This window comes from Armigeres subalbatus, chromosome 1, assembly GCF_024139115.2.
Source record: "Armigeres subalbatus isolate Guangzhou_Male chromosome 1, GZ_Asu_2, whole genome shotgun sequence".
NCBI classification, from domain to species: domain Eukaryota; kingdom Metazoa; phylum Arthropoda; class Insecta; order Diptera; family Culicidae; genus Armigeres; species Armigeres subalbatus.
The window spans coordinates 129,450,138-129,469,378 of NC_085139.1; the positions used below are offsets into that span (position 1 = coordinate 129,450,138).

General features: G+C 42.2%; 1 protein-coding gene across 1 annotated transcript in view; it reads right to left on the reverse strand.

Moving 5' to 3' along the window:
* Positions 1-19,241, reverse strand: part of LOC134205127 (tyrosine-protein phosphatase 99A-like) — a 409,912-nt gene that overhangs the window by 224,637 nt on the left and 166,034 nt on the right. The window contains 1 exon segment of the mRNA XM_062680070.1: positions 8,071-8,240. Coding sequence (XP_062536054.1) covers positions 8,071-8,240 — 170 coding nt within the window.

Sequence of the window (19,241 nt, forward strand, 5' to 3'; positions counted from 1 at the left end):
TGGACCTGACCTTGACCTGGACCGACCTGACTGACCTGGACTGACCTGACTGGATCTGGACCTGGACCTGGATCCTGACTGGACGGACTGGATCTGGACTGGATCTGGACTGGATCTGGACTGGATCGACTGACTCTGGACTGACCTGACTGGATCGACCTGGACTGACCGACTGGATCGGACTGATCTGGACTGGACCTGGACCGATCTTGGACTGACTGACTGGACTGACTGACCTGACCGACCTGACTGGATCTGACTGACCTGGACTGGACCTGACTGACCTGGACTGGATCTGGACTGGATCTGGACTGACTGGACCGGATCTGGACTGGATCTGGACTGGACCTGGATCGTTCCTGACTGACCTGGACTGACTGACTGACCTGGACTGGATCTGGACTGACTCGACTGGATCTGGACTGGACCGAACCTGAACTGGACCTGATCTGGACCGACTGGACTGGATCTGGACTGGACCTGGACTGACCTGGACTGGAATCTGGATCCTGGGACTGACCTGGGACTGACCGTGGACTGGACCTGACCGATCTGGACCGGATCTGACTGGATCTGGACCTGACTGGACCGACCTGGACCGACCTGGACTGACTCAAACGACAATCGACTGGACCTGAACGGATCTGGACCTGATCTGGACTGACTGACCGACCTGACTTGACCTGGATCTGGACCTGGACCTGACCTGGACTGACCTGACCGGACTCTGGACTGGATCTGGACCGATCTGACGACCAACTGGATCGACTGGACTGACCGATCTGACGGACCGAACCTGACTGACCTGGACCGACTGGACTGACCTGACTGACCTGACTGGACTGACTGGATCTGGACTGACCTGGACTGACTGGACCGATCTGGACTGACCTGGACTGATCTGGACTGATCTGGACTGGATCTTGGACTGGATCTGGACTGGATCTGACTGACCTGGACTGACTCTGACCTGGACTGACTGGACCGACCTGACTGGATCTGGACTGACTGGATCGACTGACTTGGACTGGATCTGGACTGACCTGGACTGACCTGACTGGACTGGACTGATCTGGACTGACCTGACTGATCTTGGACTGATCTGACTGGACTGGACTGGATCTGGACTGACTGGAACTGACCTGGACTGGACCTGACTGACCTGGACTGGATCTGACTGACTGGATCTGGACTCGACTGGACCTGACTGACTGACCGACTGACTGGACTGACTGACCTGGACTGACCTGATCTTGACCTGGATCTTGGACCGACTGGACTGGACTGACCTGACTGGACGACTTGACCTGACTGGATCTGGACTGACCTGACTGGATCTGACCTGACTGACTGGACTGATCTGGACTGGATCCTGACTGACTGGACTCGATCGATCTGAACTCAGACTGGACTGGACCCTGACTGGCTTGACCGACCTGGGACTGACCTGACTGGACCTGACTGGATCGACTGGACCTGACTGGACTGGACTGACCTGACCGACCTTGGACTGACTGGACTGACCTGACTGGATCTGACTGACCTGGACTGGACTGATCTGGACTGATCTGGACTGACCTGGACTGACCTGGACCGACCTGGACTGACATGGACTGACCTGACTGGATCTGACTGATCTGGACTGACTGGACTGGATCTGGATCTGACCTGGACCGATCTTGGACTGACTGGATCTGGACTGACCTGGACCGGACCTGGACTGGACCTGGACCGATCTGGACTGACTGGACTGACCTTGGACTGACCTGGACTGGATCTGGACTGACCTGACCGATCTGGACTGGACCTGGACTGACCTGGACCGATCTGACTGGATCTGGACTGACCTGGACTGGACCTGACTCTGGATCTGACCTGGATCTGACTGACCTGACTGGATCTGGACTGGACTGGACTGGATCTGACTGGACCTGACTGACTTGACCGATCTGGACCGACCTGGACTGGACCTGGACTGATCTGGACTGACCTGGATCTGACCGATCTGACCTGGATCTGACTGGATCCGACCTGACCGATCTGACTGACTGGACCTGGACTGATCTGGATCGACTGACCTGGACTGGATCTGGACTGACCTGGACTGGACCTGGACTGGACCTGGACTGACCTGACTGGACCTGGACTGACCTGGACTGACCTGGACTGGACCTGGACTGGACCTGACCGACTCGGACTGACCTGGACTGGACCTGGACTGGATCTGGATCTGACTGATCTGGACTGGACTTGGACTGGATCTGGACCTGACCTGACTAGACCTGAACAGGATCTGGACTGGATCTTGACTGAATCAGTACTGAAACGGATCTGGGACTGACCTGACTAGATCTGGAAACAGACCTGAACTGGATCCGGACTGATCTTAACTGGACTGGACCTGACTGGAACTCAAACGGATCTGGATGGATCTGGAGCCGATCTGGACTGGACCTGGACTGGACTTTGACCTGGACTGACTGGACTGACCGAATGACTGATCTGACTGACTGGACTGGACCGACTGACTGATCTGGACTGACCTGGACTGGACCTGACTCGGACTGAACCTGACTGGATCTTGACTGATCTGGACTGACTCTGACCGACCTGGACTGGATCTGGACCGATCTGGGACTGACTGACTGGACTGGACCTGGACTGACTCTTGGACTGACCTGACCGACCTGGACTGACTGGATCTGAACCGATCCGACTTGGACCTGGACTCCTGGAACCGACCTGACTGACCTTGAATTCCGGATCTGGACTGGACCTGACTGATCTGGGACTGACCTGGACTGATCTGGACTGGATCTTGGATCTGACCGGCTCTGACCTGGACTGGACTTCCTGAACCGACCTGGACCGATCTGGACTGACCGGACTCAATTCGACCTGGACTGATCTGGACTGACCTGGGACTGACTTGACTGATCGGACTGACTGGACTCGATCTGACGATCTTGGGACCGACTGGACTGACCGGGACTGGACTTGACCGGACCTGGACTGGATCTGATCTGGACCTGGATCGACTCTAGACTGGATCTGGTACTGGAACCGGACTGGACTGACTGACCTGGATCTGGATCTGACCTGGACTGGACCTGGACTGATCTGGACTGACCTGGATCTGACCTGGACTGATCTGAACCGCACCTGACTGGACTCTGGCCCTGACCTGACTGGACTGGACTGGACTGGATCTGGACCTGACTGGATCTGACTTGGACTCTGGACTGACCTGACTGACTGGACTGACTGACTGGACTGACCTGGACTGGACCTGGACTGGATCTGGACTAGACTGACCTGACTGACTGGACTGGACTGGATCTGACCTGGATCTGGACTGACCTGGACTGACTGACATGGACTGACTGGATATGGACTGGACTGATCGACATGACTGGACTGGACATGGATCTGATCTGGATCTTGGACCTGATCTGGACTGGACTTGGACTGGACTCTGACTGGATCTGGACTGGATCTGAACCGGGCACTGGACTGGACTTGGCTGACTGGACTGGACTGACCTGGACTGGATCTGACTGACCTGGACTGATCTGGACTGACCTGACTGGATCTGGACTGACTGACTGACTGGACTGGACTGACTGGACTGGAGCTGACTGACCTGGATCAGACTGGATGGACTGACTGGACTGGACTGGATCTGACCTGGATCTGACTGACCTGACTGGATCTGACTGGACTGGATCGATGGACTGGACCGACTGGATTGACTGACATGGACTGACCGATGACTGGATATGGACTGACCTTGGACTTACCTGAACTGGATCTGGACCGACCTGGACCCGGATCTGGACCTGATCTGGACCGACTGGACCAGACTGACCTTGGACTGGACTGGACTTGACTGGCCTTGACTGGACCTGACTGACTGGACATGACTGTACTCTGGACTGGATCTGGACTGGATCTGACCGACCTGGACTGGATCTGGACTGACTGGATCTGGATCTGACCGACTTGGACTGGACTGGATCTGGACCTGACCTGACCTGACTGATCTGGACTGGACCTGGACTGGATCTGGACTGGATCAAGACTCGATCAAGACTGACTGGGACTGGATCTGACTGGATCTGGACTGGATCTGACCGACCTGGATCGATCTGGACTGGACCTGGACTGGATCTGACCGATCTGACTGACCTGGACTGACCTGGACTGACTCTGGACTGGATCTGGCACTGATCTGGACTGACCTGGACTGGATCTGGACTGGATCTGGACCTGGACTGGACTTTGGGCCGAAACCGACTGACCTGAACTCGATCTGGACTGGATCCTGAACAGGATCTGAACCGACCTGGACTGACCTGTACTGGACCTGGACTGGACCTGGAACTGGACCTGACCGACCTGGACCGATCTGGACTGACCTGACCGACTGGACCGGATCTGACTCTGAACTGATCTGGACCGACCTGGACTGACCTGAACTGGACCTGGACTGACCTGGACTGGCTTTGGACCGAACTCTTGATCGACCTGGAAACGGACCTGGACTGGACCTGGACCGACTTGACTGACTGGATCTTGACTGGATCTGGGCCGAAACCGACTGGATCTGAACTGGACCTGGACTGGATCTGGACTGACTTGGTACCGGATCTGGACCGGACTGGTACTGGATCTGGACTGACCTGACCTGGACTGACCTGGACTGACTAGGACTGGACCTGGACTGACCTGGACTGGTTCTGGATCTGATCTGGACTCGACTGGATCTGACCGATCTGGACTGATCTGGACTGGATCTGACCTGATCTGGACTAGATCTGACTGATCTGGATCTGGAACGGGCCTGGACTAGACCTGAACAGGACTCTGGATCTTTGAAATCAGGTTTTGGAAACGGATCTGGACTGACTCCAGATCAGATCTGGAAACAGATCTGAACTGGATCCGACCGGACTTTAACTGGACTGGACCTGGACTGGAACTCAAACGGACGACCTGGGACGGACTGGATCTGGATCTTTGACCTGACTGACCTGGACCTGACTGACCTGGACTGACCTGACTGGACTGGATCTGACCTGGACCGACCTGGACTGGATCTGGACTGACCTGGACTGTACCTGGACTGGATCTGACTGGATCTGGACTGGACCTGGACCGACCTGGACTGACCTGAACGACTGGATCTGGACCTGACTGGATCTGGACTGGATCTGGACTGACCTGGACTGACCTGGACTGACCTGACTGGATCTGGACTGACCTGGACTGGATCTGACTGGACCTGACTGATCTGGACTGATCTGGACTGACCTGGACCGACCTGATCTGGACTGACCTGACTGGATCTGGACTGACCTGGACTGGATCTGGACTGACCTGGACTGGATCTGGACTGGACCTGGACTGACCTGGACTGGATTGACTGGACCGATCTGACTGACCTGGACTGGACCTGACCTGATTGACTGACCTGGACTGGATTTGACCGATCTGACTGATTTGACTGGATCTGGATTGACTGACCGACCTGGACTGGATTGACTTGACTGGACTGGATCTGACCGACTGGATTTGGACTGACCTGACTGAATTCAGGACTGGACTGACTGGACTGACCTGGACTGGATCTGACTGACTTGATCGACCTGGACTGATTTAGACTGGACTGACTGACTGGTATCGCACGAACCGACTTGGATTTAGATTGGATTTGCATTGGAATTGGATTGGATTTGCGTTGGATTTGGATTTGATTTGGATTGGATTTGGATTGGATTTGAATTGGATTTGTATTGGATTTGGATTGGATTTGGATTAGATTTGGATAGGATTTGGATTGGATTTGGATTGAATTTGGAATGGATTTGGAATGGATTTGAATTTGATTTGGATTGGATTGGATTTGGATTGGATTTGGATTGGATTTGGATTGGATTTGGATTGGATGCTCTGGGGTCAACTGGAAAAGCTGCCAGTTTTTTAGTTTTCAACCGATTTTCCTAATTTTTGGTAGTTTGGTTAAACTCGCCGATATTTGTCCCCTAGGTGTAAATTCGCTTAAAAAATGTTGGAAATAAGCGCTACAGTGTACTTTTTTTTTCAAAAAACTCGCCTTGCCTGCGCTCTGGCGTCAAATTGACTTCAAATTGAAATTGCTATAACGTTTTTATTGTTTGAATAATTTTAGATTTTTGGGCTGTTTCGAAAGACATTTTTATCGTCTTTAACAAAGTTCGTCTGGTGGAAATGGACTGTCTTGTAACGGAAAAAATAATTAAGATGTTAACACATAGTTGGCGCTAGTGTACTTGCAATAGTCTTGCATGTTTGAAATATTGCTTTAGCTTATGATCCCTCGTACCTACACCCAAGTTTCATTCGGTAACATTGTTCAGGATGTCCAGGACTACGAAGCGGTGCTCAATATAATGAGCACTTCTTTCGAGATGCGGCTCTTGTGAACTGTTATATTTGAATATTCTGTTCCATCTGAGATCTGATGTATTTTGGTTCGTAGCAGTTATTGGAAACATGAATGTTGTGGTACAGTCCACCAAGAGTTTTCTTTGTGTTCAACCAGCTCCAGCAATGCAAATAATAGAAAGCGTTCACAGAATATGTTTTAGGTCATCTAAGAAAACCCTGGAGTTAAGGCCTACAAGCGTAACTAAAGATCAGCCAAATTGCCGCATATTTGTAAAATTCCTAATTATTTTTTCCGTTACAAGACAGTCCAATCTCACCAAACGACCTTTGCTTAAGGCATCATTTTAAAAAATTTCAAATTTGTGCGATATGAACAATATAGGAAATTCCATACATCGGAATACCTTGAGTGGTCTAAAATTATGAATACAAATATACCATCACCTAGCGGCCAAGTTCTAAACTAATCAATTCCTCAGTCAAAGCACACGCCTTCCTGCATAACCTTTTTGAAAAGGTGCGGTTCAAAATGGGTAGTATTTTCAGATATACCGTCGTCGGGGGTGGCAATGTGTCAAATGGGGGTGAGAATGGGTCACTGTTACAAGTACTTAGAATGCTTGTAGAATAGATTGAATGTATCTGAGGGCAAGAAGACTAAAATATAAGAGACCTTTTTGAACCATTTTGCTATCCGACCTCCAGGCTGTCGGTGAGAGCGATGACCCATTTTCACCCCCCAGACCCATTGTCAACCCCGATGGCGGTAAGTAAAATAAGAATAAAAACATAGTTTTTGTACCTTTTTTCATAAAAACCCCTCCCCGCGAAGTACCCACCCACCTATAGTCAATGTTTGCTTACGACTTAAAAGATAATTAAATTATCTTTCGAAAGACCTTTCGAAAGGGTCTTTCTTTTTTGACCCTAGAGCACAGACAACGTAAGTTTTTTTGAGCACAGACAAAAGGCTTAAGGTTTTTATATATAGAGTACATATAAGACAAGACAAGACATGATTTTTATAAATAAAGTTTCCGAAATGTAGGGGGTGTTATTGAATTTTAGTCAATGTTGCGACAAAACAATCGTCTACCGATAAGACTTGAACCAATTCTTTGTCTTTAAGTGCAGGTTTGTATTACCAATTAAACAACAGCTGCTTGATTTGATTACAGATTGAAATTGGACTGAATTTGAATAGGCTTCAGTTTGAATTGATTTTTTTTAATTTTTTTTATTGATGCTGCTCACTGTGTACAGTTCTTTCATTCCAGTCATGCTTCATTAATCATTCGTTTTTGAAATCATTAGAACTTAAAATCTATCAAATGTAAAATCGTTGCCTGTTTAGCTACTTAACTAACATGATGTTCAACCATAAATTTGAATTCCAAAAACCATTACATTCCGTATAAAATTCTTTAATTTGGTTGCTGTATGCAACCAAGTTGCACTGCATGGATATAATTACATTCCTGAAATTATCTTTTCCTGGAAATTCCGGATAGTTTTTCCAATTCTGGGGAAATAGTCGAGCGAACCTATGTCAATATTGTGAACACCTAAATATACTTTATGATGATATTGATGCCTAACTCAGGGTTTGATATTTTGATTTACATTTTTTTGGTTACTCACTCTTAGACTACTGGCCAGCGACAGTTCCCCTTCCACGTACTCAATGATGGTTTGTGTGGTTCGCCAAATCAAGGTGTCCACTAGTGAGTGCTCGGTTACCCCCGGACAGTTGAGGGTAACATTTCTCCCAGCCATGGCCACATGCTTCACCACTGGTATATTTTCGACATCTGAAAATTAGAGTACAAAGAATCGAATGAATTAATTTTACGGGAAATGAAAATGTAATAGGCAATCAAAATTTATCAAAAAAAATAATTGCAATTTTCACACCATTTGTTTTCAATATTTGTATCCATAAACTGTACTCTGCCCTCTTGAAAACATCCTATAACGGAACCGATAATCGAACCCGCCGCATTCGCATCGGCAATAGTATACCTTTGCTTTCAAGCCTAACTTGAGACCCGAGCTATCACATTTTATGTGTAATAATCAAAGTGATAGAATAGGGTATGACAATAAGTAAAAAATGTCCGAGTATAAATTAATTCAAACTATATGTCACTCTTTTGTCTTATTATAGGCATATGACATGATGTATTTATTCTGGCAATCCGCTCCAGCCTGAATTGATTTTGAATTGGATGCAAAACCATCCCTAGTTGATGCTTTGCTGAAAAAAAAAGTTTGCGCATTCCCAAACAAGATGACACTCTTTCGAGGACAATTTTTGTTTGAAAATAACGGGCCTAATTATTTCCCAGAAGGCATATCGGAGACTTGGACTTTTTTCACGCTCCGCCGAATTTGATGTCCTTTATTTTCAATTTCAAAAGTAATGGGAACAACCCTTCTGGCAAAATGCCGAGTCGAACTGTCGATGATTGACCGTCATGCATAAATCAGGCGGAAAAAATGTTTTGTCAATCACATTTTTCCTCTGCGTGGCTCCGGCTTGCCGTTCATTGTATTCGTTTGAACGCGACTGGGGCTCATTTGATCCGCTGTTTGTTAAATGTGGAACGGTCAACAACGAAGGCAAAAAGGAAACGAAAAATACTGCTTTGTCGAAGAAAATTAAAATAAAATATTATTTTTTACGATTTTGTTTTTGTTGGACGTGCCAAAAGCGATTCATTGAAAGGATTGTTTCTGAGTCGATATCAGGAATTGTTTGCCGCTTGTGGACCATATACCTATAGCAACACACCTACACCGAACAGAACAAACTTTTATTGTAAAGCTCGGCAGGAAAACTTTGGATTATATCTCGAGGTTATTGGCCGGTCTGATAAGAGAAAGTGTGGGCTGTATAGAAGACAATATTGCTGCAGAAGCGGATTACTTATATGTGAGATAAAGGGTGGTATCGAATAGCTCTAAAAAAATTTGTTTAAAAAATAAAATTAAGTTTAAAAAAACATGACTATGGCATGGTTCTAGACAGCTCAGTCACCAAAAAAATACCTTGTGAAATGATCGCTGAAAAAATATTGATGAACATGTGTCAGTTGTAGTGTGTAATAAGTTGTTGAACATTAAAAGTTAACATGTATCGTAAAAAATATTAGTTAATTATGAAATATTAGAAGTATGAAAGTAACAAAATGATAAACCATATAAATTATGCATTGCATTATAAGCTCAGCATTTCAGAAGAAACAACAGCAGTATGAAACACAACAAACAAGCCTAACAGAATCAAAATTTCGTATAAAAACACTTGAAACTGCAGTTAAAAAAGGTGATTGTTTGATTCTAACGCTCCTTCTTCTTCATTCACTTCTTCAATTTTTGTTGTAAGGACTTATGTTTTTCAAATCATCCCTTTTTCCTTTGTATAAGGAACTTCGCCGACTGGAATGCTTAATAAGGAAAGCTTCTTTTTGACAGTTGTGTCCTATGAGGTTTAATGGTGCCAGTGAGCATCTCAACATATATATTAAATGAATAAATAGTTCACAAGTACTGTGTCATTCATGTGAAGCTAAGCGGATATGAGTTAATTTCCGTTTCTGTGCCCCTTGATAATGAACAGCATCCCCCAGTATCATCAATTCAAATAAATCCAAATCCTCTGACCCACTACTACGAGTAGGCAGGCGTTTGAACATAAAGAGTCAACAATGATCCGGTTAAACGAGTTGCTGGCTGTTATTATGCTGAAAACCATTCACAGAAGAACGTCTCACTCAGCATCTTCGTCGACGTGAAAACAAGGGAAGATCATCTCGCAGCACAGCACGACGACGGTGGCCCCCCATGGGGTAGCCCAGTGAAAGACGACACTCATTGTCATAAAAAATCGGCCAAATCGCTGATCGGAGGGATTACTGTTTCGGTGAAATGTGGGCCCGTTCCTTCACTCCGTGTCGTGTCCCAAGTGGCAGAGTAACTGTAAATGTTCCCGTGGTGAGATTCTCGTCAGTAAGAAACGTATTGTCAGCTATTTCCGGTGGTTCTATTCTATTTGTATGGTTGGTGGTGTGCACGATATGTTTTGGTCAACCTAAAACAGTATGATATAGGTATTTGGTCTTTTCCATCAAAAATTGTATTTTGTTTCATTGGAATATGCTCCAGGATACAATTTTATACAATTACTTTTTTTTTTGAGAAAATAAAAGTTGTTCTACAAAGTTGATCAGAATAGTAAGGCCATCATCAGTTTTTGATAAGTAAATTTGCTCAATATATGTTGCCGATCAAAAGATATAATCTAAACAAACAAAATAAAATGAGCTGATAGAAAATATTGTTTTTTGAGGGTAGGGTGTCCCTAGTTAGTAAAATTGCTCTAAATCATTGAGCTTAAGGTGACTCGGGGAAGCACTACACACCGTATTATTTTTCCTATCTTTTGTCTCTTTCTGGCATTTTCACCTCGTAACTTTGGAGCGGTGTATTTCGGCTTCTAGTTGTTTGATGTAACTGTAAATGTATCAACATGTAGATGGAGAGTAAGCTCGCGCCGCTGATACTTTTTCAAAATCATATTCGTAGTAGAAAAAAAAATTCTTTCAATGATGAATGCATTCAATGATGAAAATGATGACGATTTGATGATTGTTCGTGCTTCCCGTATCCCCTTAAGAGCTACAATAAAAGGTTGTGAGGCAAAGTTGCTTGGAATGAGCTACGCTACCATTTTGTAAAACTTTTTAGGGAAAAATAAAAAAGGTTTTTTTTCACATGTTTATAGAATGGGCCACCCTATTTTTCGATAACTCTACAACAAGGGTCCAAGTATTCAGAACAGTTTGGAGGACTTTTTTTATTTTCTTAAAAGTATAGTTAAATCTTGCAGTAGGGTGATATCAATAATAAAATAATAATAGTAAAACCAACAAAAAGTTTTATTTTTTTATTTTTTATTTAATTATCTCCAATTTTTTGACATAATAAACAACATGATTTGCTCTTTTAAATGCCATGTTTGCTTCAATCTTAAATATCAACTATTGAAAAAAAAAAATTCTTACAGAAAAATAATTGTTTTTCTGAAAAAAAAAAGTTTTTTTTTCAAAAGTTGATATTGAGAGTGACTCAAAAAACACTTTTTCAAATTTTTTGATGGGCCGCCCTCTTATTCGGTTCTATTTGATGCCCTGATGATCTGGACAAAATTTCCTCCTAATCGGTCAACGTTTGGGCGGTGCTAAACTCGTTTGAAGTTTATATGGAAAAATGTATGCAGAAGCATCCAAAAACAGTGATTTGCAGTTGGACGGCACAATTTACGATCAAGAACCATGATAGTGATAGAAGTTAACAAAGGGGATGGTAGGGTCATTTGGAAAAGGGGGATGGGTGGTGGGAGGGATTATGTTTAGAAAACGAAAAATTCTGTGCAACTTTCAACTCCCAGGAACGATTTCAACCAAATTTTGTACACATATTCACTATGAGGAGACAATCATATGAAAGCGTAATTTGGAAAAGTTGGTGGGATATTGTTCAGAAAACAAGTAATTTAGAGTAAATTCTGAAACACTGGACGGATTTCAGCCAAATTACCAAGGTGAAAATGATTTTTGGAAAACGGAAGGTTGTGGAGGGACTGGCATTGATCAGCTCTCAACCACCTCAGTGTAACTTCTGATCTCCCCTTAGCCGATTTCAGCCAAATTTGGAACACACATATTAAGGAGACGACGATAGTGGGTTAAGGATGGAAAAGGGGAAAATCAATGATTAATGTGCTACCTTCTGGATGTTTTTTTAATGTCTTTATTAGGAAGACTTTCAGTCCGGGGCTGGCTCGTTTCCGCTTCTGGATGGTGAATGTGATCCCTTCTTTAAAAATTGACGTTTGTCCGGAATAAGACATGGGGGATGTTTTTCCTTCTTTAGAAATAGACGTTTGCCCGGAATAGGGTGATTTTGGTTTTAAACTATTTTCAAAATCAGTCAATGTTTTCAAGTGAAATCTGCCTTCTTTTAATAAATTGATGAAGTATCAATAAGAAAACACAAGTATCCTGTTGACCAATTGTTTTGTTCATTTTCAGATTGTAATAAAACTGCGAATCAAACTGGCAATTATTTTTTTTTTTGGCATTCACCCTTAACCAATTTGCTCGCAACGGAATCGACGCAGAATCCTTTCCCATCGGTTCCTATTTTAAATTGGCCAGATCAGACTATGGGCTTAAAAGTTATGGCTTAGATACTATAATACTATTTTTATAACTCACGAGAAAGGCTCCATCAACACTAATCCACCTAGCGTTTGTTTTCTAAAAAAAAAGTTTTGTCAATCTGTATCGTGGACCATAGTGCATGGTGGATTGTTTCAATATTTTTTTTTAGTATTCAAATTAACATGCCGAAAGTACCGTAATACTAGGCACCGGTCTAGGCAATTTTCGATTTGGAAATTGAAAGAAATTCATTAAAGGAATTCTTCTGGCGAGTTTATTTCTCGGTCCGGTCTAGGATGTTTTCGGGTTGGAAACATTCTCGACATCCTGGGCATAGTGTATCCATTGTACTTGCCACACAAGATACATATTTATTCAATGGCGGGCATATAAAAGCTTTTAATTAATAACTGAGGATGCTAATAGAATACTAATAGAATGTTAATAGAATACTAAGTAGAAAAGCAGGCCAAGTTCCAATTCGAATGTAGAGCCATTGAAGAAGAAGAAGATTTCCGAAGACAAATTGAAAAACCCCGAATAATCCACCTAGCGGTGATGATGCCTTTCTCGTGTATTATAAAACAAGAAAATACATTAGAGCACATAAGAGAGGTCAAAACTGCACTTTAAGGAAATAGATTCAGTTATTTCTATCATTTTACATTTATTTGCGTTCATTTAAATGCATTGAAACAGTTTTTGAAAAAAAAATCGATTTTGAATTTGGAAAAAAAGGGGAAAAACAATGTTTTTTAATAACTCCGGAACGCAATGGCCGATTGGGCCAATTTTCAATAGCGAAAAATTAGGAAGGATTCCGCGTCATACATACACATATACAGACATCACCTCAATTCGCCGAGTTGAGTCGATTGGTATATAACACTATGGGTCTCCGAGTCTTCTATCAAAAGTTCGATTCTGGAGTGATCCTATAGTCTTTACGTATACTTAGTATACGCGGAAGGCAAAAAATGAAATTCCGAAAATGTGGAGTTCATCCTGACTATTGGCAAGCGGGAGCCACTTGGAACACCATATCGCACTGTTTGTTCACTGAATGTGATGAACGACACATTCCCCGATTGCTTTGATTGCTGATGATGTGATTCTAAGTTGTGGTTCACATTAGGCCTACCTCGATGGTTTCAAAGCAATTTAATATTGTGCCTTGCAACAAAATGACAACTTTCGTGATAATTTTCCAAGGCTCTCATAGATGTGTAAAATTTCTCCGCAGTACAAAAAGCACATGCTATCCAAGCATTCGTCGCCGGAATACACCACGTGGTGACCAAATTATCAAAAATATCGAAATAGCTTTTTTATGTAGGTATGGTTTTCTTAGGTGACAATCTGGCGCGTATTTTCCATTGCAACCAAAAGTGTGCGGTGGAGTAGATTTTTTTTATGACCGCTACAGTATATCAATTATTTAGTAAACGGCAAGTACTGTTTCATTACCACACATTTCCCCTATTCTCAGGAATTTTTGTAAAAAAATGTCATTTGAATTGGTTTTCAATGAAAAACATGAAAACTTTGTGGTTTTATTATGCATGTAAGAAACCAAAATATTAACCAGTTTATTATATGTGGAACATACTATACACATACATCACTTAACAACTGTGAGACGAAGTTGAATTCAGCTTGTCAAATTGTGTTTGTTCTCCAGATATGAGATCTCCAAACATAATGTTTACACTGACTAGATACCGCAAATTAGCCATGCCAGCTGATCCGTCGAACTTCGTCTCTCAAAAAAAAAAACAATTCTCGGGTACTTACTTATTCAAAAGGACGTATGTGATTTTGTAAACAAAGATTCAAACGTCGATTTTTCCAATCTGATGGCACTCCCACGCAAACCAACACCACCAACAGATAGCCGAAGGCTTCTCCTATCTGCCTGTGGTGATATTTTGCGTGGGAGTGCTATCAGATTGGATAAATCGACGTTGGAATCTTTGTTTACAAAATCACATACGTCCTTTTGAATAAGTACCCGAGAATTATTTAGCGCAAACCTTTTTTCTGTGTTTTCATAATTAAGGTTTTAACCCTTCAGAAACCTCATTTTCAAGAGAGAGACGGTGACGTATTCTGAAAAAGCGAATGTGGTCGCAAAGCAAACGTCAAAACCTATTTTCCCTGCCATAAGATTTTGGTTTGTTTTTTTATCTGTATGGGAGCTCTTCCCACCGCTTCCAGAGGATGGAAACACCATAGTAACATTTCTAGTCTTCAAAAAACTCTACATGCCACATTTGGTTCCATTTGCCTGATTAGTTCTCGAGTTATGCAGAAATTTCTATTTTATTTGTTGTAGTCCCCCCCCTTCAAAAAGGGAGCACTCAGACAATTTCCCGGCCCCAAAAACTTTTGCATTCACCACACACGCCTATAGTTCCAGTAGTTTCCGAGTATATAAGGGTCATACAGACATCCAAAAATGATTTTTTTGTGTGTTTAGATATAGGTCAGGAACAGATTTTCTTGCATATTAATTCTTAACTGTACCTGTTGATTTCAATTTTCATCAATACTGTTTTTCTCTTGAAATTTGGATTAGGGACATTACGCCTTCGAGCATATTACTTTATAGGCAAAATGATATCCATTCAAGCGCTTAGCAACGTACGTATCATCTGGTATTATAAATATTGCATAAATATTATGGGCCTCAAGTGGCATTTTATTAGAATGCGACTGACTGTATCTCATAGTTAAATGTAATTATATGAACCACTCGCGCTCCTTACGAAGATTAGCGACACTAAGTCTCAATTACCAATTTATGCGAGTACCACTCGTGCTCATTCAAAAAGTCATAACAATAACACGTACTGAGCACTTCATGCGTACACCAGTCCCGCTCTTTAAGATTAGCTCCACACAAAGTGGCACTGAACACTTTATGCGAGCACCACTCGCGCTCTTTACGAAGATTAGCAACATGAAGTCAGTCTAAGCACTTTATGCGAGCACAACTCGCGCTCATACAAACATTCATAACAATAACTCGTACTGAGCACTTCATGCGTGCACCACTCGCGCTCTTTACGAAGATTAGCAACACTAAGTCGCACTGAGCACTTTATGCGAGCACCACTCGCGCTCATTCAAAACATCATAACAGAAAATAGATTGGAATCATAAGAAAATCTCATAAGAATTTATTGGAGTGCTTCGAAATTTGCCTCAGGAATTTCTTCAGTTTTCCAGGAGTTCATTTGAAAATTCTTATTATTCTATTCATTATTATATATTATATAATTACTGTAATAAAAATTCCTTCGCTCACTCATCCGGATTTTTTAGAAAGTCTTCCAGGAATAATTTTAGACCTTCGGAGGTTCCTTTTGAAATTTCTTCGGAAATCCTCGGAAATCCTCGGAAATCCAAAAATTCTTTCTGGAATCCTTCGAAAATTTCATTTTGAAATCCTTTTCAGAATTTCTTCGAATAATATTCAGAAATTTCTTACAAAATTCCTTCAGGAAATCCTTTTAAATTTCCTTTAAAAACTCCACCGGAAATTCCTTCAGGATTTCCTATTTCATTCTTCAATAATTTCTCGTAAGAATTTTTTCAACAAAATTTCCGGAATAATTCCTGCAGGAATTTTGAAATGAATATTGAAATAAATATTACATTACAATATTTACTGAAGGAATTTCTGAAGAAATATACAAATACATGTTGGGAGGGTTTACGAAATAATCCCTGGAGGAGTATTCTTCTCTTATTTTCTTCTTATATTTTCTCGAACCTGATTCTGGCTACGGGTCAAGTATTTGGATCGTGGGAACAATACTGGTAGCACTTTTCTACTTTACTTAATTTTTGTTTCCGAGTCTCAGGGGTGGATGACAACCTTTCCAGAGAATTTTCAGAAGGAATTCCTGGTGAATGTCAATAGAAATTCCTGGCGAAATTTTCCAAATTATTCTTGGCATTATTACCGGGAGGAGTTCTCAAAAGAATTTCTGAAGGATTTCCTAAAACATATCCCAAAGAAATTTCTAAATCAATCTAAAAGAATTGTTGCCAAATTATAAATGAATCAATTCTCGCTTAACTTTTCAAAAGTAACTAAGTAAGTAACATTTTTTCATGAATTAATTTGTGTACTGCAATCAAAACCTTTCATGTTATTCTGTTGATTGCGCTATTCATATTAATTCATGAAAAAAATGTTACTTAGGTCCTTTTGAAAACTTAAGCGAGAATTATGAATCAATACTTTGTGGAAGATGGTAATGTTCTAAATCCCACAGATCCCGAGGTATCGAACCACACTGGTAGTATATATGGGTGAGGGACAAAAGGTCGAAAGACAAAAGGTCGAAAGGACAAAAGGTCGAAAGACAAAACGTCGAAAGACAAAAAGTTGAAGGGACAAAAGGTCGAAAGGGACAAAACGTCGAACGGGACAAAAGGTCGAAAGAACAAAACGTCGAACGGGACAAAAGGTCGAAAGAAAAAAAAATCAATAAGAAATGCGAGAGGGACAAAAGGTCGAAATAGGCAAGAAACTGAAACGTAGAGAATCAATCTCGCCCAGAGTTGGCCTACACAGTTGGCAAAAAATCTGATCTCTTAAATGAATATTATTAAAAATAGTGTAAAATTAAGTGAAAGTGAAAAAAAAAATATGAAAAATAAAAGAGTAATGTTTTGCAAACTGTATAGGACAACTCTGTCTCGCGCAATACAAATTTTAATTCAACAATCTTTTTCATCTCTAATAGAACTATCCAGATATTCATAATATTGTTTCATAGTCATTAAAAATTGCTCATTCTTCAACTTTGATTAATGAGATGGGTGTGTAATTCCTGCTTGAAGTTAAATGCATTTCACAAATTCCTTTGGAATACACAAAATTTGTTATCAACTTGTTCTTGATCGACCTTTTGCCCCTTTCGACATTTTTGTTCTTTTCGACCTTTTGTCCCTTTCGACCTTTCATCCCTTTCGACCTTTTGTCCTTTCGACCTTTTGTCCCTTTGACCTTTTGTCCCTTTCGACGTTTTGTCCTTTCTACCTTTTTTTGTATTTTATACCTTTTGTCTTTCGACCTTTTGTCTTGCGACCTTTTGTTCTTTCGACGTTTTGTCTTTCGACCTTTTGTCATAGATTCAGTATGTATACTACGCCCAGTGGAGGAATTCCAAATAAATTATTTTCTTGCCTGATAGTGCCTCATGATATCATTGATCTAGTTCTTTCCTATTGAAAATTAGCCCGATCAGTCATTGCGTTCCAAAATTATTAAAAAACATTGTTTTTTGCCAAGGGTCGCAAGGGAAAAAAATCAAAAACATTTTTTTGAACGTTACAGCAATGCATTCAAATGACCGCAAATGGATATGAATTGATGGGAAAAGTAAAGTCTATCCCCTAAAGTGCTGTTTCGACCTTTCTCATGTGATTTTCTCATTTTTTTAAATGTGCGAGAAAGGCACCACCAACGCTAAGTGGATTGTTCTGTTTTTTTTTAGTAAAATAGGCAGCTTTGTGATATTTTCGTCTCGAAAGTATCATATTTATACATTGTTACAATGCCCTTGTTCGCAACATGTAACGAACAAAACAGTTTGCGTAAGGCAATCCAACTCATCAAATGCTCTAGCCAAGCAAGCCTTTGGCAGAGGAGAGTGTGATTGATTCGCACTCTAAACAAATCCGCCCAGCCCGTTATTGGGGGCATATAGAGTGCGATCCTCTCGTTTAATAAACAATGTGCACTCGCTTGACTGTGGATATACAACAGTAAAGCATTCAAGCATTCGAAAGATATTCAATTTGCAAAAAAGAGCTAACCGCGGTGGAGGTTGGTACTCAGATTCAGATGGCTTTTCCGCAAACGTGACCTTTAAGTGGTCTTGTTGTGTAGGGGTTATCACGCCTATCTAGAGAGTATGAGGTTGAGGGTTCGAGTCCCTCCAATACACGTGGATTCTTTTCCACAAATTTCATACCAATTTGTCTATTTCGAAACATGTGCAAGCCAAGATACTTAACAAAAAAAAAAACAGTTTGTTGAACTTAAATGCTTCTTTGAGGACCACGAATAAAATTCTGCCCAAATTCACTATTTTGTAAGATACATGAATTTGAAAAATTGCTCATTTTTGCCTTCCTCGTATACTAATCATACGTAGAGGTTATAAGTTCGCCCCAAAAACAAACGTTTCAAAGAAGGCCCTTCTATTAGATTTAATTTCAAACAAAGACACTGCCCAAAATATATCGTGCCCACATTACAGACAGCCTTCTATGAATGTAGGCGAGAATGGTCGGTCTGGACCGAACAATGAAAAAGCGTTAACGCTGCTTTGATACGGCGAAGGCGATGGAGAAAAAAATATAATATGACTATGGTATAGATTGTTCCTCCAGACGTAGCGCCAGTCGCCACATAAAAAGTCGTGGGTCCATTTATGGGCGATAAAATCAGACAATGGGCAGCGGATGTGGCTATGCAGAGATTGGTCTGGCGGATGGTTCACATCCTTATGGTTTATTCCTAAATCACTCCCAAAACAGCTGAATAACCACCAGACCCCCATC